This window comes from Pseudopodoces humilis, chromosome 9, assembly GCF_049639895.1.
Source record: "Pseudopodoces humilis isolate 2021_Gansu_Grassland_sample_001 chromosome 9, ASM4963989v1, whole genome shotgun sequence".
Classification (NCBI taxonomy): Eukaryota; Metazoa; Chordata; class Aves; order Passeriformes; family Paridae; genus Pseudopodoces; species Pseudopodoces humilis.
In genome coordinates this window covers 23,958,727-23,983,520 of record NC_142208.1, presented here as the reverse complement: position 1 = coordinate 23,983,520, position 24,794 = coordinate 23,958,727, and the positions used below count along the sequence as shown (strand labels likewise).

Genomic DNA, 24,794 nt, shown 5'->3' with positions numbered 1-24,794 from the left:
GGGTGGAAAAACAGTGCTGTGCAATCACCATGCTGTCAAAAGCAGGGATTTATTCCTATGCAGAGATTTTTAAATCAGACCTCCATTTCCCTGGAACCATGCACACCTTTAGGACCAGAACCAGAGATCAGTGAAGTCTTTCTCCCAACTTCAGTGAGCTCCTGGTGAGGCTCTAAGTGTCCCTATAGAGCCAAGACAGCTCTATAGTACAAGTATAGAGTACAAGCATTCCTGCTCTTGTCTAGGCCAGCAAACACAGGAGGAGCTACAGCCTTATACATAAGGACATTTGATTCTAGAAAACACTGGGATGCTCACAGAGATGAGTCCAAATTAGCAATCCATGAAGTTTTCCACTGGTCTCTGAAAGTGTTGTCTGCACTCAGCAGAACAGTGATGACAGAAGCTGGCCTAGAGCACAGTGTCACTGCCCACAATGCCTCAGGGAAGCCCATAGTCCCTGTACATCTGCATGTGGTAGTGGAGGGCAGAATTCCTCCTGTAGCCACAAGCAACCAGCCCTATGAACTCCTCCAGGCCAACCTTCTCAGCCAGGACAGGCAGCAGAATATATGTGCACTGGCAGCCCCGTGAGCCCACAGCGATGGGTGATCTTGGCAGGCAGGAAGGTGGAAGAGATAAAGTGACTTTTGGAAAACTGTAAATGTCAGTAGCAACACACGAGAGGGACTGGAAATGGACACAATCAGATGGATCAGGTCACAACTCCAAAAGCAAAATCAAAACATGCATGAGCAGGTCACAACCCCGGTTTTACAAGGTACTAATTAAATGAATGACCATGTGGCACAGTGAAAATACTAATGTTGAGTACTCTGACCTATGCTTAAAGCAGAGTGATGCAAGAAGAGGTGTGCAAGTCTGACTGCAGAGATACCAGGACAGTTTAACATTCATTAGCCTCAGTATGAACACAGTGAGATTTGGAAGGACTCCACATAAACCAGCACAGGGTGAGCAGCTGCTCTGTACAGCAGATTAGCGATTGAAATCTGTAGTGAGAATCACTTGCCCAGTGATAAACATCTACTGATGTAATCTTTGAAGGATTGAACCATTAACCAGTGCACTTGTATCTCAAAGTTTTGACAGCAAGACTTTACTCTCCTTTTAGAATTTGGCTACAGAATACTCAGTTTAGCATTCTAGTATATCTACCCTATTCCACATTCTTAACATTGAATTAACTAACAGAAGTTAAGTTCACAAATCACTTGAGCTGCATACAAACTGTGAACATGCACTTAATTTAAGAAAAGCACCAATGTCAACTTCTGGCCATGGGACATCAGCTTCCCTGGACTCCCAGCTGGGCTGGAATTGCTGCCAGCATTAGCTGTTCCTCAGCTCAGCTGGATTTCCTCTCCCACAGGACTCGCACACATTTTAGCGTGGGATGCACCATGCTGGGGGACAGAGCTTTATTTCATGCAGCAACTCACTGGTAGTATGAGACATGAGCCTAATACATGTGAAGTTAAGATAAAGAGAAATGTCCAAGACTTCTCCAAGCAGAAGAAGGATGGCAAGTCGGAAAGTAAGATCAAGAACCCCAAACTGAAACCAAAATCAGAAGTGAATAAAAACTGCAACCAACAGTACATGTCTCATCCTTTAGAAAAGGACAGTGTCTGACAATGAAAGTTCTCCATTTCAGATGGGTCCAAAAGCTTCACGAGGATACGTCTGACTAAAAGCAGAGGTTATTTTCTATATTTCCTCAAAGGACCTGAAATCCAGAAAATTATGTGACCAACCTACTTACAAGCCTAAATGAGAAGAACAGCGAAGACAAATCAGTGGACAGCAGATATTGGAAAAAAAGTAGTTTAAAGTAACTTTTAAACAGCTGCTTTCATAATGCTATTTACTCACAGAGGAATTTAGAAGGAATTCCCTTCCCCAGGCTCTCCATCCTACCAGCCAAGCCCGACTTTCCAGCGGGGTCTTTCTAGCTTTTTTCCTACCTTGACAAACTGAATGTCTGTGAGGGCTTTCACTGAGTAGTCTGGAACATACACTTGGAGGAAGGACGCGTTCAGCTGGTTGTTGCTGCTCCCTAACGTCGGGGTCACTGCATCGATGCGATCGCTCCGGTTTAAAGAGTCTGAGTGATTCAAGCCACAGGGCCGAGGTGGAGACTTGTTTTCGGCTAAGAAACAGGCAAGAGCAAGAGATTTCTTAAATCAAGTAGAAAAACTTTAAAGTCACCAGTTTCAAAAGGACATAACAAATTGTGATGTAGCACAAATAAACTGCAAATGCTTAATCCATTCATAAGTATATATGTGGCTAAACAACCAAATTATCCTGAAAAATGGTACATTTTCAGTCCAGAGCTGGGAGCCAGCATCACTGAGTATGCCCTAAACAAACCAGTACTTGTTTATGCTGCAACAAACAAGCCCTGAGAACACAGTGCTTCAACCAATGAGCAGAAACTACCACAGAAAGGTAACTTCCCACAGCTCCCTTACAGGAGTTCTTGATAGTCAGACCATGCTTAACATATTCTTTTCCTTAATCATTGTTACTTTCATCCACAGTCAGTCCTAGCTGAACTTTACTGCCTTTTATTTCATCTGATACCTACATATGCCTTTTCCCTGAGCTAGAACACACATTTTCAGCAGGAGTAACAGAGTCCTCAGCAGAACAGAGTGCAGTGCACATGACACTTACTTCAACATTTCCTCAGTGCTTGAAGTTGCAAAACCTCAATGAAGGAAAGAAAACTCCATGCAGTACATGCCAACCAGTGACATAGGCAAAACAGTCCATGCTACAGAGAAAAATCTGGGTCCAGGAAAGGAGAACACTACAGACATCATTTTCCACCATTGGCCTTGAAGTTCTGCAGGGTTTCACTTGAAGACCTCGCAGTTGTCCCCTGTGAGTGTGACTGGACACAGCCTATCCAAAGCAAACGTGCTTTCGGGACACCACAGACATTCTGCATCTGTGGCTTCCACCCACGCAGTGACCCAGAAGATAGGAGGGCAGAAATACATCCTAAGAGAGATTCCAAGCCCTCCTGCAGAAGGGCTGCACCCTGGGCACACACACAGTACATACTGATCAAAGAACTATCTTTGGGATCAGAGAATTTTTGTATCTTAATGCACTTAAACTCATTCAGCCAGCCCAAATTCAAACTTGATGTAAACTATGCTACTCACCACATGATCCCCATTCTCAAGCTGAAAGATCATTTTCATATAATCTTAAGATAAAGTCTCTTTGAGCAAATCAACGAAAATATCCTTAAAAGCCTTTCAAATTCTTTTTTTGAAGACTTTTCTACATATAATTTTATTCCTAAAAAATAAAAAAACTCCCTTAAATTTAAACCTACCTTTGCCACTTAATCACTAAAAGTATAATATCTCCTTGTCCAAATGACACAGCCTTTCCCAAACCTAATACTGGAATGCAGAATTGTATTTCTTATTCCTGACATTTCTGATTCTTATTCCCCACTTTAAATCCTTCTGATGTTGTCTTTCTTGCAATTTTAAAAAGGGGAACAAAAAAATATATGTTCTGACAACTTGCTAATTTCCCCACCATTTCTGCACTATGGAATTAGTGCAGAATTCCGTATTCTCCAGTGCCTATGGCAACACCAAGTGCAATTGAGGTAGAAACACTCAGAACCTTGCAATGTTTTCATCTGTGCCAACTTGAAAGCCACAGCAGGCTGCAAGAACTCCAGCCAGGAGCCAAAACTCTACCTGCACACAAGGCTTGATGATGAAATTCCCACTGGAGAACAAGGAACTGTGAAAGCTGGATGAATTTGTCCTCTTTCCCACCTGTATACAAAAATATGGCTGTGTGTGACAGGAACAGCATCACTGCTGCTTGGGATAAAGGCTTCCATTTGGAACAACTTTACACCACTGTGACTTGCATCTGCCTTTTCTTTCTACCAGGGATCTTACAGTACATTACTAATAGAAAACAAAGGATATAGAGCAACATGGCAAAGCATTATAAGAAAAAAAAGGGAGACGTGAGACAAAAGGACAGAACAAAAAGTTATGATTTCTAAAAATGTGAGGGAAACAACATGATTTCTGGATGGCATTCAGTTCAGGAAAGGAGAAGAGAAGATAATGAAGAGGAAACGGTACAGAAGGAACAGATAACAAACACCAGGCAGGTCCATGTTAGAGCTTCTCTACCCAGATTTTCCTACACTCCTCACCTTTCTATAGAGGGGATAAAGAGCACAAGCCACAAGATGGACATCAGTACAATTGTATTATGAAATTGTGTTTCAACAGCAGGATTATTTTCATAAGCACCCCATAAAAGGTCTGAGTTTCAAAACTGCTACCACATCGTGACAGTGACCAGGCATACACTATCAGTTCTTACAAAGGAGATTCTTCCCACTATTATTTTCCCTTGTTTATTTTTTGTAATTTTTTTTTTTTTATTTAACTGGGGAAAAAGCTATGAAAGTATGCTTGGCATTTATACTGGAAACAACCTGTGCAAAGTGTATATTTATTTATAGAATGCAAAAGGAAAAATAGAAGTGACAAAAGAAGACCTGGCAAAGCAAGAGAACCAAGCCAAGAAAGATAATCAAAGTAGCCAAGCTTAAAGGAGAGCCATCAAGTAGTTCAATTAAAGAAATATTAAGTTTCTCCCCCTTCTTTGGTGTTTAGCAGCAGGAAACTTTAACATGGCAGGAAAATAATCCCCTGCAAGGCAACAACCTGTAGTTTGTTCAGAACATGTATGAAGATAATTTAGGGACCAATGATGAAATACATTCTCTAAAGTTAAGAAAAAGGGTGAAATACAGGAAGCAGATGGTGAAAGTGTATAAAATGTATGATATGTATTAATCTTTCAGAGATGTTTCACTTAAACATGCACATCATCATCTTGCTTCCTTTTAGTTCTGGGGAGAGACTGAAAAAAACTGGAAAAAACTTCAAAAGGAAGACATACGCTCACTGTGGCCCGAACTATTTTAGGATTCTTCTTTTCCTACAGACTTTCTTAATGGGTTTCTGTTTTTCCCAACCACTCCATGCATGCAGCTCAGTTCTTGATGCTTCCCAATTTACAATCTCTCAACCACATCTCAGAGCTCTTTTTGGCCCAGTTTGTTCCTTTCTTGGTCTCTGCTCTCCTAAAGAATTTCTGTGCCAGTCAGCTTGGTGATAAAGCAAGGAAAGGTCTTAAGTACAACAGGAACCATAAAATGCTCCCACAACCTTCTTGTGCATTCCATTGCAAATCCAGGCACTCAGCAGATCACTGTGCCGGCCCCTGGCATTAACCTCACTGAGAGAAAGCTCAAAGCTTTCCAGGAATTGAAATGGCCAGACAGTATACAAACCATAGCATTTTCCCATATGAGAATATAAAATACTTCCATTAAATAAATTTTCCTTTTATGGCAGTTTAGCAGCAGACATTCTCCTCTGCCAAATGCATTTTCTTCAGAATTTTTTATGCCTCAGCTTGGGGGAGAATACATTCTTCCAAAAACATCTCCCCTCCTGATTTTCCACCAGCATCCACGTGAGAGAAAAGAACAAGCACACATTACCAAATACATTTTCTTAAATGTGTTTTTAGTTCTTCCCATTTTGATGGCTGACCAGTTACCATAAACAAAAGTTCAGGATACCTACCTGTGAGGCACAACTCTGTGCTGGACTTCTCCCTAACAAGCAAAGGGGTCAGACAAATACAGACTGCAGCTGACTTTTTATGGCATCAGGGCAGTCACAAGAATGGTGAAAATAGAAGCATGCAGATTTACCTGGAGAACCTGCTGCTAACAACTCTGTTCTGCTGACAACAAAGGTACGAGACAGGGACAAGGGAACTAGAAGAGGGAGAGAAAAAGGATGAGATCACGACCAGAAAGGCGGCTGCTATCCACACTTGACAGGGGAAGGAGCCAGCTGACAAACTGATGAACTAAAACCAGAAGTGCAAATCAACTGTGAAAAAGCAAAGGGTTAAAACAAAAGCAAAACCAAAAAACACAATCAAATTTTGGAATAAACCAAAAAGCAAGGCCAAGCAATTGGAGTGAAGTGAGTAATTTTCACTTGCTTTTTAAATTATTATCCAACACCAAATAGTCCATCAAGGTATACTCATATTTTGAAAGAGTTCAAAAGGAGCAGTGGTGCCCACTCCAGCCTGGAAGGCAAGAATTGAAACAAGCCAGAAAACATTCAGGGTGCTCTTCCTTATGGGAGTCAAATAACAGAAATAAAACCAAAGGATACTTCATAGTTTTTCAAGTTTCCAGTAAAATATCAAGCAAGGCTGTGATTCTCCAAGCTCATCCCAATAGGGATGGGTATCATTCTGCTCGCCATTCCTGCAAATCCCTTCCCATCTGCAGTTAAAGAAAAAACCTTCACTCTTTTCTTGTTTGTTTTTTGTTTGTTTGTTTTCTGTAGTTTTGTTTGTGGGGCTGTTTTTTTTATTGTTCGGTTTTAGTGTCTTACTCGCCTGTTAGTGGCTTCATCTTCCAGGTGGGGAGAACAAGCATGTGTAGTTTATTTAGGACATACAGAAGAGGAGTTTTTTTTCATTCCATGATAACCTAAACTTTCCATGAGCTTTCCTGTCTACACAGCAACAGGAACTTATTTTTATGAGCTGATCTCAACAGAAATCTCAGGATGCCTCAAGACATCATAAACAAATTCCCTGAACCTGGAGGCAAAGCCAACAAATGAGGGATTCACTACAGGTAAAAAACTAAAAGCATAAAACAAAAAACAAAAAAACAAAGCCAACCAGTTGAAGGTAAATTCAAGATTGGCCAAGATTACTTTACAGTAGTGCATATTCTTATAAAGATGGATTTCAGGGCACACAGATAGAAGACCATTTGACCTGATAGGACTTGGGGCAACTGGCAGGAGGGCTAGGAACATTAAAAAAACGAAACAAACCCAAAACCCAAGAACACACAAAAACATTCAAACTGAACAATGCTGGCAAAACAGAGATGCCACAGATGATTTCCAAGTGTAAGCTTGGTAGAAGTGACCATGCCTGACCACCCTGGCTCCATGTCTGGCCCATATTGCAAAAGCTCAGGGTATAATGTAGTTGTACACGTGTCACAGTTCCTCATGAACATGGCTGCTATTACTGAGATAAAATCCAACCAGTGCTCTGCATGCTTCAAAATCTCTCAAATCTCAAAAAGTGTAAGCTACTAATTAAATTAAAACAAATTAAAGTGCACATAATTAAGGAATTAGTCTTGCCTGTAAAAGTGAGCTCACAGAGGTCCAGAGAACTGCTGCTGATTGTAGAGTCTAACAAAGTTACACTCATACCTCACAAAACCATTTCCATTCCACCACCATTTGATAGTGTACAGACACACAGGTACACACAAATAAAGGGAGCACTCCTGAGTGTACAATTAAAACAAACTGCTTCTCAAGTGGAATGTAAATCCTCCTGTGACAGGACACAATTTCAGCATGAGAAACATCTCCCCCTAGAGCTGAACAAGTGGCTTTGTGTCAGCAGAAGGCCAACACCAGCTCCAGCGCCCCAGCTCACCCAGCAGGGCTGCACATTTCCAGCTGAGGTTATGACCTACGTGGTGACACTGCAGGCAATAAAATACATCACCAAATGCTGAAATGCAGCATTGGAGCCAACTCTTGGTAGATTATATGAGAATTCCCTGCCTGTGCCAGTGAAGCGGTGGCTTGTGTGGCTACCACTTGTGCACTTATAGGTGGCTCACACTCGCCCTCAGGCACCACCTCTTCCCCCTTGCTGATTTCTCAGGTACATTTCCACACAAGCTGACAGCAGGAATTGCTTTTCTGGCACTGTTCCATCCTTTCTCTCAAGACAGCTTCAGGCACAAGACTGGTAAAGAGAACCATCCCCAAACTAACCGGGCAGTTGCTCCTCACACCACTAGATGTCCCTCAGCCACTAATTATTTATTCCTGTTAATTCACTCCCCGTTACCCTGCCACGAGCAAAACTACAAAGCTTTCCACCAGTACCAGCCACATTCCTCACTAAAGTCAACGCTCACATCCTCCGGGAGCTGGCAAACCAGCTGCTGGGTTCTGGAGTCAGCACCAGCATCCCCACCAGGGACAGTGTGGCAGGCTGTGCTGGCAAGGAGGTGCCAATCCCGTCAGCCCCACAGACACAGCCAGGCAGGACTGTGCAGGAGCTCAGACTGTTCCAGAAGCAGAAGAGGACCTACCTGGTGATGCTGTGAGGGCCATCACCCCATAGTAGGAAAAAGCACCAGCTTCAAACTTCATCCCCTCTTTCCCAGCCTCCACTTCCACTTTCCCCTGTTAAGGAAAAGGAGAGAGCTGCAATTAAAAGGGACCATGGGTCTCAAGGCACAGGATCAGACTTGAGCCCTGAAAGGTACTTTTGCCTGACATCCCTAAGCAGTGTAATGGTCCCTGCAGTTTGCAACAGTGCCTGAACAGGGACAGACCCTGAAGGGCAACAGGCATTTGTGCCCTGAGCTACCCTGGTCTTTGATGCCTTGTGGCCAGCAAAAGTCTCTGCAGAGGAGCAGGATCAGGATCACCACACAGCTTTGGGTTGGGACTATTGCCCTGCTTCAAGTGTTTCCAGGCTGTTTCCCTTTACTGCAAAGTGAAAAAGTACTCCCCTAGTAGCACAACAAGCTTAAACACAGCACAATCATCTGGGATCTTGAAGCACCTAGACATTTTGAGGCATAGCTCACATTCACACAGAATTCCCTCTAAGACAAACACAGGAAGGGAGATGGGAGAAAACGTGTGAGGAGCTAGCTGCCTACATCAGTGAGATTCCCCCAGAAGCAGAGCCCTTATTCTTGAAGGAGCAGCCTTGGGGCCACTTTGGTCTTCTTGATTTCTAGCAATTTTACAGATTCCAGCACCCTTAAGATCCTGCTCTTTCACGGAGTCTTGCAAGCAAATGCTCCTCAGTGCTTCCCAAGCTGTACAAAACTACACCACCATGCAAATACCCCTGTTTCTGATGTGGCCTCAACCAAATATATTACATTATGTCCAACATAGGACTCCAGAACAGTACGCACCACATCAAACGTAGCTGTGAAACATCCCAGTTACTCTGTAGCCAAAAATAATTGTCTTTTAAGTGGGGTCTGTTTTTCATGTTCATCCTTACTGCACTGAGACTCACAGCACACCACTGCAGATAGAACAGATCTCATCCAGCTTTCAGGCAGAACTATGCAAAATTTGGAATTTCAGGCAAACAACATCATTTACCTGCAATGCTTTTCCTCTGGCTAGGTTGGGAAGGGGAGACAGACTGCCCATCCCAGGTGTACTAAGAAGACTGAACATCACCTGAACACAATTGGGTGAAAATGAGGCCAACAAGGTAGAATTAATTTCTTATTTTATTTCATTAAGTCCCATTTAAAATAAATAATCATGCCTTTAAATTTACAGTACTGGACAAGGGCAGAAAAAGGTGATAATGAACTCAACCTGCAGGAGCCCCAACCAAGTCATTTTATCTAACTCTCCCAGATGAGAAAAAGAACAAAATCTGCCTAGCAGGAAGAGAGTGCCCAGCTCACAAATCCACTTTCCTGCTATCACAAGCAACAGCTTCATATAAATCCCTTTTAAAACCAATTTCACTCTACAACACAAAAGTAGCTTATTTCTTCATTATAAGCCTTCCAAATGGTACAATTCTGTCACCCAGACAAAGACTAGTTACACACAAAAAGAATATACATTTAATTGTTTACTGGCATGCATTTACTGTGAAGGCATTCTTGGTCCCTCCATGTGAGAGACTAAGTCCAAGTCCATTTAAATAACAAAAGCAGAGTATTTAGCCCCTCTTGATCTTGGCAGAACCAACCTTGTTACCATTTTTGTAGCATATATTTACTGCAACACTTACTTTTCCAAATGTATTATAGACCTGGCATGTTGTGTTTGCTAAATATTTATTGATTGTGAAATAGGTCAGAAAGAACTGATTGTTCTTTTGTATCCCCATGTCCTCCATTTACATCTTTGCAGCATTACATCAGGAGGATTATCTTGCATTTGGAATATTTCAGATTGTAACAATTCAGCATGTAAGAAAGAGCAGTTAAAGAGCTACCAATGCCTCCTCAAACTCTTGGGGGGAAAAAAAAATTAACATCAGAATTATGCTGAATCCTCAATATAATATCCCAGTGCTCTCATAGCTGTTTATCACAGTGTTTAAACTTGTCCCCTCCCTTTTTCTATTTTAAAGGCCATGTTAAGGTTTCAGGCCTTGTGTTAAAATTTCAGCTACAATGCCTGTGCTTTTATGACCAAGACTGATTTTCAGTTGTGCCAGACAGAGAACCTTTCCAGAAAAATCTCTCTGAAAGGATTATTCCTGTTGAAATGGTGCTAGATTGAAACTAAATTTCTGTGTAAAGCTTTACCTAAGCCATTCAACCATTCCCGTCTGATAAGAAAACCTGGGAGATGCCAGCACTGGAAGCAATCCTGTACAGAGCACACAGAAAACAGTCCTCCCACACCACCAGGGCTCCAATCTAAAAGCCACACAAGTGCAGGAATCTCAGGGCAGGATAAAGGCTTGGATGGCAGTGTTCCCAGGGCCTGCATTCTGCTGGGCTGCAGCAGGAGGTGACATCAGTTCAGTAGATGGCACAAGGCCCCCACTGAAACCTGTCCTTCTCACTACACCTCAGGTACAGAGATCAAAACTGCACAGAATAATGTCATTTCTTGGCAGATGATTGGAAGTGGGAAGTGCATTTTATCCTTCACAACTGGTTTAACTGAGGGTGAAAGCAGCTGAGTGAGCTCTTCAAGGTTGACAAGGTCATAAAGGAGGCAGGAACACTTCCCAGGAGCCATAGTTCCCCTCCCATGTTTGAAAGAAGACAAACTTTAACAAGTGGAACAGGTATAGAGGGGGATATATCAGGAGATAAAAGGTTTTGCATATCTCTACACAATCACACGCCTGACCTGTAAAATGAGAACAAAGTAGTCGACAGGCTTGTTTCGCTGGTAGAGGTAGTGTTCTGGGGCCTTCTTGTTCTTCTCATCATATTTCAGCTCCTGGATGACGTTGGGATGTTTTAGCAGCCTGAGAAGGATCTTCTCTGACATCTGGGATGGACCAAATGCTTCTACTTCTATAACACAAGATACAACTTGGCATTACACCTCATATGCCTGGCAAGATGTTAGAAATACCCGTTAATAAGCATTTGCCTATAAAAGACAAACAAATGCAGAGAAATCCATTATGGAATTGCAGGTTTCCTGTCTTTTGAGACTGTTAGGTTTGTAAAGGGGAAGGGAAAAACATAGTAACACCCCAACTTCCATTACTGAAGTATTTTTCAAAAGAACCAAAAATCATGTCTTCATCTGAAAGGGAAAAGAAAAAGATGGTCTTGCCCTTTTGAGAGTTCTGAGTCACAGAGTTGTATAAATGGAAGAGCTTTACAGCTGGGGCACAGAAAACATTTGAATTTGTTTTTCCTTCCCTAAAAGCTGTTAAAGTCACTGCATTTATTGCACTTTATTAAAATAAAATAAAATAATTCATTACTGCCTGGGGCCTAGAAAGTTGCTCTAGAGAGATGCTCTACACGACTGGGGCTGCCATGGTTCATATGGGAAGAGTTATTACTCAAAGTGAGAGAAAGTACAGGTCAGTTCAAATCATGTGGGATTAATGCCTGACACACAGAACACAATCCCTATCCACTTGATCTTCAGTGTTTCCAGCGGGAGCTGTTTGAAGTAGAAAAGCTCATCCTTGTGTGGGAGAGGTAAACCAGGGACAACGAGAATTACACATGCAAATTGATAAGCTTTCCCAACACCTCATTTCAGAACAGGACCATTAACAACCCATCATCTGCTAAAGATACTATTCTCAATTTAGAACAGAGAAACCAGAACTGTAGCTTTCATCTTTTTTATCAGTGGCTTCACGGACAGACCTGTATTTAAGCTACACAATCCTTTCATCCACAAAACAAGTAGAGAAGCAGCACTGTAAGACTATGTCTGTTGAGCAGGTGTTTATGGAACTCCATCGAGTCTTGTACACTACACCAACGCCTTGCTTGCTGTTAAATCCACATCTTCCTGTTGAACTGCTTCCTTTCACCAAGGACACGCTCATGTGCACATGAGCCGTAGGAATCCGAGCCTTCTAAGGAATTACTGCCCCTCAGCTGAGATGTGATAACCGATCATGTACATATTTCTTTCAAGTCACAGAGGCAAAATAAAGCATGAAGACAGACTAGGAGCATCTAGGCAGGCAGTTACTGCATCTTAGAGGAGGGGAAGTACTAACTTCCAAGTGGAGCTGGCAAACTTCAGACAAAGCAACTTTATAAATTTTCCACCCACGAATATATGTTGAACACGGCAGCGAAAGATGACCATCTGAAAGGCCTGCATGTGGGAAGTCTTTATATGTCAAAGAGAGACAGCACAAGCAATAGGAAGGCATTTTTCCACAAGCTCTCCTGTTTAAAGGCCTCATCTCTGAGGTGAAAGGACCAAGTTTACGACGAAAGGCAATACCAGCTGCAAGAAACCATTCAAGGCCTCTCTGCCAGACTGCCCACCCAAGGGCTAAAACATCAAGGTGTTCTGGGATGGAGACAACTGTCCTCTGAAACCTCTGAAGTCATCAACGGAGGTCACACAAGCCAGATAGAAATCCATTTTAAAGAGTACAGTTCAACCACCTGTGCAGTCTGCATTAAATGTGTCAGGAGAGTTTTTCACTTGGAGTCATAAAGCCTCATGGAACAGGTTTAGACCTTCCTGCAAAAAGTCCAGCATCTCTTTCTGGAGAAGGCGCCAGAGTGCAATTACAGCCAGCTGGCCAGTGGTATCGAGTCCTCTTTGGTTTGTTCCCTGAGCTCTTCCTAATGGGGTGTACTTGCTAGTCGTTAATCTGACGGACTCTAGACATGCAGTGCGGCACTTGGCATTCATCCTTACCTTTCAGACCAATTTAAAGTTACTGGTCCACCCCTGGTATATGTCTCAGAGGGTTCATGCCGACACTGAACACAGGAGAGGAGAGAATTTAAAAAGAAAAACACAACAGTGGCATTATTTGTCACCCCACAATCCAGCCTCCCTTCCCGCCTGTACTGTCCCACCCACCTCACCGGCCTTTGCTGACAAACTGCCTCCGAGGCTCTGGCATGATCACAAAAAGAGATAACCCGCACTTGCCTGTTGCCAGGAACCGGTGCATTGCCAGGAGGAGCTGCGGTGATATTTTAACCTTCATCTCGCTGTCTGTCTGCTTGAAGGCAGAGAAGTCCTGCTTCCTGTCCCGATGAGCTACTTTCTTTTTCGTCTTGTTATCAGCTGGGGAAGGGAGGGTGAGAGAAGAAAGGAAGGAAGCGATTTCTGTTAGAACAGGGTCCAACATGAACCGCGCTGGCCGGAGTCAGCCAGGGTGGCCACGTGGAGCACAAGGTGCAGGAAGACCCCTCTGCAAAGCCCAGCTCACCATCACACAGCCCAAACCACAGACAGCCAGGAGCTGTGTGGCCATGGGCCCCTATCCTGCACAGCCAGGCACCCCAGCCTCTGTCACATCTTTGTCACCTTGGTCAGGGGAAAGTCTCTGCTTGCAAACACCCGACTGCAGAGCAGCTCTGCGTGTTACACTTCAGGTAGGGAGAAGTCCTGCTCAGTACTACTAAACACCAAAAGGTGTTGTTTTACAAGCATAGCTGTGATAGCTGTTTTTTACATATACATTCTGTAGAAAATTCCCAGCACGTACACAGAAGAAATAGACAACAAGTTATTTATTTTGCTCTACCATTGGCTTCAGTGACTGTGCACAGCTGTGGCAAAATCTGTATGCCTTTGGCTGAAGTATTCCCAATGTCTGGTATATGCAGTTTCTTTTGTCTTGCCTGAACTTCAGTAAAAGCTGGCAAGGTATATAGCCTGGAGGTGGGAATCTCTGGCCACTTTACAGGCACTGAAGCCAGAATAAAGTACAGAATAGCTTCAAAAATTCAGATATAGGTATTTGCCTGCCAGCGATCCTGGACTCCTGTCCTTTATTCAGCTAAAAACTTGCCACTTGGTTCATCTGCATCTTAAAACAGGCTCTGTGGTGAGAAATCTGCATTTGTGGAAGACAACAAGAAAGAGACACAAACAACCCAAGAATTACCATCCACCCCCTGGGCTGATGCCCCAAAATGTTTAGGAAACCAGGTAGGTGGACAGCTACAGGTACATTGGGGTATGGTATACATCGGTTCCAGGGAGAAGAGTCTCTGCTCAGATGGCAGGGTGCTGCTCCTCTCTGGTGACACCACATGTAGGGTGGCAGTGGCTATAAGCAGCAGAATGCTGTCAGACAGCTCTGAGCTCCACAGAGTGCAGGAAACCCAAGTGTTGAGGCAATTCCTGTGAGCCCCTCAGAGACACAGCTCAGGTTCTAGGGCCTTGGAGGGGGAAGATCCTAAGAATACTGCAGCTACTTGTCTATCAGCCCCTTAGTGCACTGGTGTAAAATAACTGGACTTCTGAGGGATCACAGGCAGCTCTGGCACAGGATTTGGGCAGGCACATGAAGAGTTGTAGGTGAAGCTGACACTGTGAAACTGCACATACTCCCAGGTGCTTTTTCAGATTTTGAGTTATACATGCAAAGATGAATAAAGTGATGCACTGGAAGCCACTGAGATCTGGAGTCCTTTACAAGTCCAAATATATGCTACAGACTACATAAGGCTCAGAGTGGCTGAGTTTGAGGCTTGGAAACACACAATACTGGTAATTTATAGGCTTCTAAATTTTCCCAAATCACCTAGTCTTTTAGACATGAGTACATCTAGATCTTCAGCTTCCAGGAACATGCCTCCACTACAGGACTATTGCAGACTCAACAGCAATACTGTACTGGCAGTAATTTACCTATTTGAGATATCTAGAGCATATTCTGTGAGTAGTGCAAATTAGAAAGCTTGAGATACTTGTTCCCAGGCACATGGAGAAGAACAGTGATGACCCATGCCCCTTTTCTTCTTTGAAAGCAGAAGCCTCTTACCCTAGTAGTACTTTACCCAAGACTTGGACTACATCAGGGACTGCAGTTTCTCTTCCAAATGCAGGAATAGAAATCACTGAAGGGAGTGGCTACAGACTAAAAACAATCGCTGCCTTAGGAATATAGTTTGAGACAGACCTTATCTGTATTTTCAGTTAAAGGAACGATGCATACCAAAGCAATGGAAAATTAGTAAGAAAAAAAGTTGCCTAGAAGCTCTCAGTAGGTCCTACCTCTTGTAAGAGATAAGAATATAAACTGCTTTTTCTGAAAAGCTCAGAGAATGTTATTTTTAAAGCACTGTATCTGAGGTGTTTTCTCACAAGAAGCTCCATCATTGCTCTCTTCAGGGAGGCAAAAATCTCAAGTATAAGTGTTGGCCCTGGGACAGGGAAACATCTCTGTGTCTTTCCTTTGAAAGAGCTGTAACACTGCAGGCTTCACACTGCACTACTGGTACTTGAAAACAAGACCAGCATCACGCGATGGGAAGATGCCTTAAATCTTCCTGTCCATAATGGTCATCAAGGTAAGAGACTCAGGCTCTAACTCAAATGATGGACAATTTCAACTCCTCCTATTTTTTTCCTTGGCAGCTTATCCAAAAACCTTCCCTCAAGAAAAATGTTACATGGTTATAGCAGAGCCACATGGCTTAAAGCCATTATCTTGGCTTATTTTTGCAAGGGATGGTCTTAAATTGTTCTTTGCTATCCAAACAACTTTTGAGCTTCTTGTAAGACATAAGAGCCACAGACTGGATTGTGACCAATGTAATTGAATCTGAACCAGGTATTTCCTGTCTGTCCTTTCTCCGGTAAGTGAGATGGAGATGCGGGCACTGAAGTTATCTTGGCATGCTGAAGTGATCTCTGCTTACAGAGTGCTGAGATGCTGTTTGGTTTTGCAACATGAACAATGAGATGCATAAGGGATACTCTCACTACAACTTCTGGTGAAATATCAACAAATATTGCAAACATCTTCAGTAGGTTCTGGGTATATTTAGATTTCTCCTTCAAATCATAGGTAACAAGCTTGACCATGAACTCTGGGCTGAGGTAGAGAACTCAGAGGATGAGTGGTCAAAACAAAATTAAGGCTGTGATACCTCTTGTAATAATCCTAAACTTTGATGCCTGATGCATAACATAATGAATTCTTGCATTAACTTCCTTGAAGAAGCCTGCTTGGACTGGAGACAGCTACAGAGCAGGCAGTTCAAACCTCAGATCACCCATTCAGCTGGAGAGGCAGGCAGATTGATGGGCACTGCAAACACACCCAGGCAATTGCTGGGGAAAGTCCTTGCTCTCTGCTTTTTGTCTTTAGGACAGAGCAGACACCTGCAGTAAGCTCCAGACATGACAGAGATGATGAAACTCATCTTCAAGCAGGAAGAGCTAAATAAGACAGGCCACCAGTCAATCCTGGACCAGAAGAATGAGCAAGCAGTCTGTGTAGTCTAACACAGAACATATAGCTTTCTCTCTTGGGCCTCTGGGAAAGTTGAGAAATGCTCTCCCACCATGGCTAGAGCCATGACAGCACAGGACAGATTCCTGTAGTGTGCCAACCATGAAAAAATGCTACAACTTTCCAGTACTAAGAGCCAAACACATTGGGAGCTCTTCATCATGACATGGGCTGAAATGTGTCATGTGTCATGACAGCAGTATCATCTATCCACCCTTTCAGCATCCCCAGTACAAAGAAGTACTCAGTCTACCCAGATGTTAATGTGTCAAACATATTTAATAATTTTTCCTGCTCCCATCTTCTCCTTGCTCCCAACATCTCTGCAAGCCACAGCAGAACACAGCCATATGAAGACATAACACACATTTATTTGGCACCCTCCAGAAATTCAGCTGCAGAGTTCAGCAGTGAGAGCAGCTTTCAGCAAAAAACTGTAAATATACTATTGCTTCCACCTTAACACAGTACAAATGGTTTTTAATGGAAACAACAGAAAGGCACAGCTCCAAAACCAAGGTCAGCCATTTCATCAAATTTCAAGTTTCCATCAAAGCAAAACAAAACATTTTTAAAACTTCAGAACAAAGTGTAACAACGCTGCCAGAATTTTTCAAAAGCTCTTTTTCAAAGTAAACACCTAGTACAGAGCAAATCAGTCCAAGGGTTTCAAGCTGACTTGCTCTGAGCTGAGCAAGACAGACTACTATAATAATGAAGAGAATCAGAGGTGGGGTTACTAACAGTGACACTGTGATAGCAACACCAAAAATAACCTGCCTTAACATATCATGGGCAATAAAGTACCTTCAATAAACCTATGTTCTCATACATGTTCTCATCACCATACCAACTGGAGGTTGACTGCCCAAGTCCAAACCCTCTCACACTTCCTGTGATCCTCGAAGCTTCTTAGGATTTCTGCTCTCTCCCTTACTGCTACAGTATTCTTCTCTAAACAGTGGGATGACCTCCAGTGCTTCATAAAAAAATTAGAAGTTCTTCATGGTACTTAGTAGGAGTCACCCACAAAAGTTTCCTGCATCCTCCAGGAAGCCTAGGAAGTTTCCTTCCTGATCTGAATGAGGAATTTTCAATAAAATTATCCCAGGAAGGAGAGTTTCAAGTGAACTCAATGTTCACCAGCTCTATTTTGTTAATATAGGAAGCCTTCAAGTAGTAAAATTAAAATTAAATTCTCATTTCCTTGCCCTCTAACATCCTATTGGCAAAGCTTTTTTTGTCCTGAAGAACAACACAGCATGATCTATGTGTTTTCTCTTAACAAACAAGGCAGGGAGGAAAATTGAAAGCATATGCAGTGTCTTCCCTCACAGAGGGATGTAAATATCTCAAATGTAAAGATAGGATCTTTTTGGAGTACAAAAGGAAGTTTTGTACTCAAAAGCATTATGTTGTAACTGATTAGCCCAACAATTCATTTGTGAAGGTTTGAAAAGAAATCAATACTAACTGGACTTCTGTGATTTACATAGTAATTAGACTGTTCAGCACATGGTGAAACACAGCTGTGATTTACATGAACATTTGGGTACATAAACACTGATAAAATACTGACTAGGTACAGAAAGCACTTCAGGTAAAAACAAGTTTATCCCACAGTATAAAGTGCTCATTGGGCATTTGGCTTGGAGGGAGGATAGAAGACGCTTGGGTTGGCCTGAAAAAATGCTGTAGAAACATTCCGATCCCTTCCATGAGGAAAGAGAAAGAAAGCAAAGGAAAGCTGGACAGTGTTAAAGATACTTAAAATTATTATTTCAACTATAATAGAATCTGGAGACATCCTTGTGCTGCACGCAAACACATGGTGAAAAACAGCATCTGCCAGCAAGTGATCAAACTGCAGATAAGACAGATGAAGAATGACTGAAAGGAAGTCCTGTATGCACAGGCCAGATTGTGCAGATACAGGGAGACACTTTAGGTAACTGGCCAAGCTTTATTCTGGGAAAGAAAAAGGTCCAGATCTCTCAAGTCCCAGGTAATGGTTGACCTGCAGCATCATCTTCCTCAATAGACATAACACAAAGAAGAAAGGAGCCGTGCTGAGTGATAAAAAGGGAAGGCATTTAGGACAGGCTGGTTTTCAGCCTTGAGGAAGATTTTCCATTCTCAAGATTTCTCAATGAGTGACAGATATTCTAAAGAGACTCCATTCCTGTTTCTTGAGGCATGGTATTCGCCTGCCTCTTGCTGAAGTATGGTAGTACATGGACTACAGGCCCTTGAGGCAGAGGGACAATAGGGGAAAATGTGGGAGATCACAATCACTGTAACAGAAAGGTTTAACAAGCCTCAGTGGTGAACAGCTGGCAGGAGAGAGCAGATTGTTGCAGATGTAAACCTCCCTAGTAAAAGGATCAAATAAAGAAATTTGTCCTGCTTCTGCATTAACAAAGCCTAAAGAGTGAGGTTCCTATGCTGCATAAACAAAAATTACTTTGACCATCTGAGGGATCTGCAGGTCATTTTGTTACGGCAACTTCTTCAACAATTTGACTACTGAGATTTTAAATCAGCATCGTAACATCTCTCAAAACACAGCTATAAATACAATTGCTCCTGGATGGAGTCTTTCTTCTCATCTACAAACAAACTGCAAATATTTCTACTTACTGTATAGATCTGTTTCATCCAGAATTTCCGACTTGATGATCTCTTCAATCACATCTTCTAAAGTGACAATTCCCAGGACTTCATAAAAAGGATCCCCTTCTCCTTCATTGTTTACTCTTTGCACTATAGCCAGGTGAGACTTGCCTGCAAGGAGACAGATCAGCAATTCAGACATTTTAGGAATTTCTGAATGATCAGAAGAAATTACAGCAGAAGTAGAGACATGCAGGTATAGATAAAAAGACAAAAAGGTTGGTGTCAGGCTTTATTAAAAAAGTTTAAGGGGCAAAGTTTAACAGATGCTTAAAATCATAATCTGATTTCTGTCTGAGATACACATTCCTGCATCACATAAATCCAACTTATGCTCTAAAAGAGAGCTAAAGAAATCAGTGTTCTTGTTATGATGTCTTTCCCAGCAAAACTGTCGCCCTGGCATTGAATTCATCATACTATCTTGTTGTTCTGCTTCTTGTCTCATGCATTGGCAGAGAAGGCCAGGCTGGAACCCTCCTTAGCGGTGAGATCCCATGGATGTTTTCCTCAAGTCTGATAAAAACAGTAACAATGACCAAACCACAGAAGCACAGGGACAGGATAGAGCTAGGGAAGAGTCAGCCCCATCCATCAGCTCCTCTTTTTCCTCTCTTCCTCAAAAATAATTTATTTATATATTCTCCATATAGGGTGATGACACCTCATTTAGGAATTAATTAATTTATTCAAAGCAACTGTCTGATCAACAAAGAGAAAAGCAGAGATTTAGCAGTAGTTATAAAGATTCCTGAGCTGTGCATCATTCACAATTAATTCCTAATATCCTTTCTGCCTTAGGAATAACGACGGTAAGAATATCATCATTGTCATCATGACCCTTCAAACTGGCCTTGATACCTTTGGTTGGCAGCTGTCATTCAAAGGGTCCATCAAATGGAAGTGGCATTTTGCAGTACAAGCACACAGACATCAGTAAGCTTTCTGAACTATCAGGAGGTAAGAAACAGTGTCTCACACTCTTCTTTGCTGGTCTAAAAAATTATACTTATCCCCAACTGTGGAAGACAACCAAAACAGTTCAACTTCACTTAGACCCCTTTATAGGCAATAATGTCTGCCTGTTTTAAGATTCAGATTATTAGACTAACAAGCATTCAAACTATTCCAACCCAGACTTACTCATGCTTAAAGAATGAAAATATCCTGAACAAATTAGACGAGGGAGGAAAACTTATCAACTACTGATATAAACATTGCATCAGGTCAAGTCAATTCACTTTGGTTAGTTTTTCACATCTGCTTTCCCAGGGACCCAACATAAGCAGTTAAAAACAAATTCTTGGTGAATGCTGTCTGTCGAAAGTTAAATTCTTTTGCTATTCCCAGCTTGTGATCATTTAAAAGGAATTTTCCAAAGCAGGGTCTAATATTAGACTCAAAATGAAGTTTCCATTCCACTTAGGCGATATTCTCACCAAAGTAACTACTGCATAATCTGATTGTCTTGGAGCTACTCGTTTAGATGCAGATGGACATACTTTAAATACCAACTACACAGCACTGCTGAGTCTTATCTTGAGGAGGCCTTATTCTACAGCGAATTAATAGAAAGATGACTTGTGATTTTTGAAGTATCAACATTCATATTGTACTGAAAGTCTTTCACTGTGCCAGGTTTTACAGGTTTTATTTCTCTGCATTCCTTGCGAAACTTCCAGCTCTTTCTACTGCTCAATGAACAGCATTAAAGTGACTTTAGAAAAACGTGAAAGATTTAAGCGCTATTATTACTGTAATTCCCCTGTAATATATTACTCCAATTATATCCTTTCAACATGGCAATGTTAAATAAGAACTGCAGCACAAAAAAAAAAATTACACAGACAAAACAAATATTCTAATTTATTTCCCAGTGCCTGCCCAGATATTAGTATATTTGCTTTCAAGTCAAAAGACATTACTCCTTCAAGAACCGTTTCTATCGGGGAGGAGCCGCACCCACCCCAAAACCCCTCGGGAAGGGCCGCCCCCAACACAAAATCCCCCAGGAGGAGCCGCCCCCACCCCAAAATCTCTTGGGAGAAGACCACAGCAGCTCATTAGCATATGCCTATTCAGGTGCTAATTCCTCAGGATATCTGTTTTCACATATTAGTAAGTGGTAAGATCTGTTGAAATGGGTTAAATTAAACAAACAAACCAATCAAAAATGCCAAAACACCATGCTATCCACTCATGCTTCAGCCTGAACAAAAATCATCAAATTCCAGCCTTTTCCTCCACTTCTGCACTGCCTATGATAATGCTGAAGTAGGTGATGAAATTTGAATTTTTTTTTCTTACAATGGAGTCCTGAATCCATCTACAAGCAACGTCAGAGATTTATGAAAATGGGCCTGGGGAAGGACCTGAGGAGCTGGAATACAATGGGAAGTAGGGCACGAGTTTCATCCACAAAACAAGTTGCATGCCTTTCCCACCAGAGTGGTCCCCACCAAGAATGAAGCATCACTAAAATATATTCTCCCCATCTGAGCAGCTGCAGGACTCTGATCCAAGCATCTAATGTGAGAAATGAGTGACCAAAATCTGCACCAGCTGCTACTCTCTTAAGCAAAGTGAGCTGATAAGACAGGAGTTATGTAGAGGTATCAGGCATTTTGCACTTTCTACAATGAAAAAGAAGGCTAGAAACACTTTTTTTCTGGACCTGCCATAATGTCCAATTTTAAGGGTTTTTTACTTATCACCCAAAGTATTAAGACCATTGAAACTTGTCATCATCACTCGATATTGGTGGGTAGTATCAATCTCCAGTTCTACCCTCATTATTAAATAAACTACATGTTACAGAGAATTTATCTGTTGAAAAGAGACAAATTATACACACACATGGTGACACTAACCTTTCTTCCCTCCTGACTGTCAAGTTTTCCTGTTCTAGACTTTCATCAACCAAACACTTTGATGGGGTCAGATGTATTTAGCCCAATCTAATAAGCTGCCCTTAAAAGGATGCCTTTTGCCCCCAAGTTTTCTCTTTCCTTTCTACTGGCTTCAAAGATCATTAAATTATTTGATGAGACAGACCAGATCTGGAAATCACATTTCTTGTGTCTTTGCAAGATAATTTTGACCCAGATCCAATAATTTGCAAGAAATCACCAGACAGTGGAGCCAGAGGTGGTGACGGAGATGTTATGAAGATGCATTCCCAGACTGGCTGCCCTCTCACCACAGAAGACTGCAAAATACCCTGCATGTATGGAAGTAATCAAGACATAAAAGGCTAAAGGAAAAGCTAGGAGCACAAAGACCTCTTCATACATAGTAAAAGAGCACAACACAGCATGTGCTCAACTGTAAAAGTGGCCTGTAAGTAAAATAATTACTCCTCTGAGTGTTTGAAACAGAAATTGTCTACAGCTTTATTCAAAGACTTTATCAGGCCACTGGCAATGGTCATGCTATTTTATTCAACTTAAAAAGGGCAGTTTTAGTTTGTATTTTCCACTGCTAAAGACAAACAGTACATATCCAGTAAGGAGCTGAATGAAGTAAATATCCAGCAGGTAAGAAAATATGGGCTGCATATAATATTCCTAGGGCTTTAAAAGCAGAACACAAATTAAACATAGAAAATAGGTGTATGGGAAGTGCTGTACTTCACTGATTTTCTGGCCACAGTCTCTAACCACACTTCAAGGATGCCATTAATGTTTCTTTAATTAAACCCTTGCTTTAAGTGTTGATACAACGAGATTTAGCAATTGGGCAGCTCTACAAAACTGCCAGGTCTGACAATAAAGGCAGAAACGTGATGTGTGACCCACAGCTCCTCTGTGGGCACAGGCAGGCAGTGTTTGCTTTCTGCCTCAGCATCCCCCGTACAGCGAGTCAGTGACACCACCAAGGGCCTGTGTGGAGCTGGTACCTGCACATGGCACCTGTTGTGACAAATGGTAATCTCTCAGTTACATTCACAGGCAGCTAAAGCACCAAGCAGTTCTGGTAAACATAAATCCAGTCTCATCCCATTGCTTAAAACCCTGCCGTTCAGCTTAGGTTTTGCTCTGTAGAATTTCTGATTAATTTATTAAGCTAATTAAGAAACATGAAGATGCTTAGTTAAATCCGCATGAGTGAGTGAACCTAGAATGAGCTCCTGGGAGTCCATGTGGTTCACTGACCACACAGAACAGAACTGGAAGAAAAAAATGCCTGAAATACTTATTCTCTTACTGTATCATGACAATTTCTTGAAAAATATGTTGTGGGGGAAAATTCTCCCTTTAATCCTGAGGCATTTATATGTTCAGAGCAAGGACCTCAAGATTACTGTCAAGCAGTTCAAACCAGAGATGGAAACATCTCTTCAAGATCTGCTCTGGTCAAACACAGAACTGATTCCATGAAGAGTTTTGTCATTTGGATGGAGCTGTACCCAACACACCACTCTCACATGCCACTTCCCCACAGAAACACAGGCAGAAGAAATGGGATGACAGACACATGACGGAGTTCAATAAATGCAAATGCAAAGTCATAAACCTGGTAGAAAACAATGCCATGTGCTGACACTGGGGACTGACTGGCTGGGTGAACACACTACAGGAGTCAGCAGCGTGTCCCTGCAGCAGTGAAAAGGAACTGTGTGCTGACATCAGCATACATGCAGCTGGAAGGTCAAGGGAATGGATTATTTCTCTTTATTTGACACCTGAGAAACCACAGCTGCAGCGCTGGCATTCAGTCTGGGGTTCTCCAGTACAAGAAAGACATGAAGAAACTGAAACATTTCGGTGGATGGATCCTAAGCTGAAGCCCATGATGCATAAGGAAAAGCAGAGGGCACTGCATTGGCTGAGTCTCGCAAAGAAAAGGCTAAAATAAAGGACTCAGAAGTCTTTCTGTACCTCATAGTAGGCTATGGAGAACACAAAACTAGAGACCTTTGAGCTAGATACTCATGGGAGACAATAAACACAAATTTCAATCATGGAGACTCTCTTTAAATAATGAAAACTTGTTCCTCCCAAGAGTGGTCAAACACTGGAACAGGGGCCCAGAGGGGCAGTGAAATCTCCAACTCTGGAGGTATTCAAAACTCAGTGACCTGAGTCAACTTCGAAGTTGGCCTGCTCCAAAGAGGGGGTTGGACCAAATGACCTCCAGAAGTCCCTTCCAAAATTACCCAGTGATTTTAAGAGACTTTGAAGGGAGGTCTGACTGAAATCCCAGGCCAAACTTCATTGCTGAATTTTCATTCCTGAATTTCTAAAACAATTGCAAAACTTTCAGTACATAAGGATATATAAAGACAGGAAGTTTTACTGATCTGCAGTGCCATAATATGGCCTTGCATGTGACCAAATTTAATAACAAAATGATACTACTAGCCAGACTATGCTGCAGAAAATTACAGTACTGCTGCCATAGCTTTAGAGCAAACACAGGTTCCTAGAAATGAGTGATACAAGAGCAAAGGTGTAACTTAGGGTCTCTGAGCAGTGAGCCACAACCTGCAGTGATGTGTATAAGCTTACACAATG

At 42.1% G+C, this 24,794-nt stretch overlaps 1 protein-coding gene across 1 annotated transcript in view; it reads right to left on the bottom strand.

The window, feature by feature from the left end:
• CNNM2 (cyclin and CBS domain divalent metal cation transport mediator 2) overlaps window positions 1-24,794 on the bottom strand; it is a 115,679-nt gene that overhangs the window by 5,193 nt on the left and 85,692 nt on the right. The window contains exons 2-7 of the mRNA XM_014250097.2: window positions 19,246-19,389; window positions 13,284-13,421; window positions 11,034-11,203; window positions 8,264-8,357; window positions 5,813-5,878; window positions 1,989-2,173 (exon numbers count right to left, since the gene is read on the bottom strand). Of these exons, the coding sequence (XP_014105572.2) occupies window positions 1,989-2,173; window positions 5,813-5,878; window positions 8,264-8,357; window positions 11,034-11,203; window positions 13,284-13,421; window positions 19,246-19,389 (797 nt within the window). The remainder of the gene's footprint in view (window positions 1-1,988; window positions 2,174-5,812; window positions 5,879-8,263; window positions 8,358-11,033; window positions 11,204-13,283; window positions 13,422-19,245; window positions 19,390-24,794) is intronic.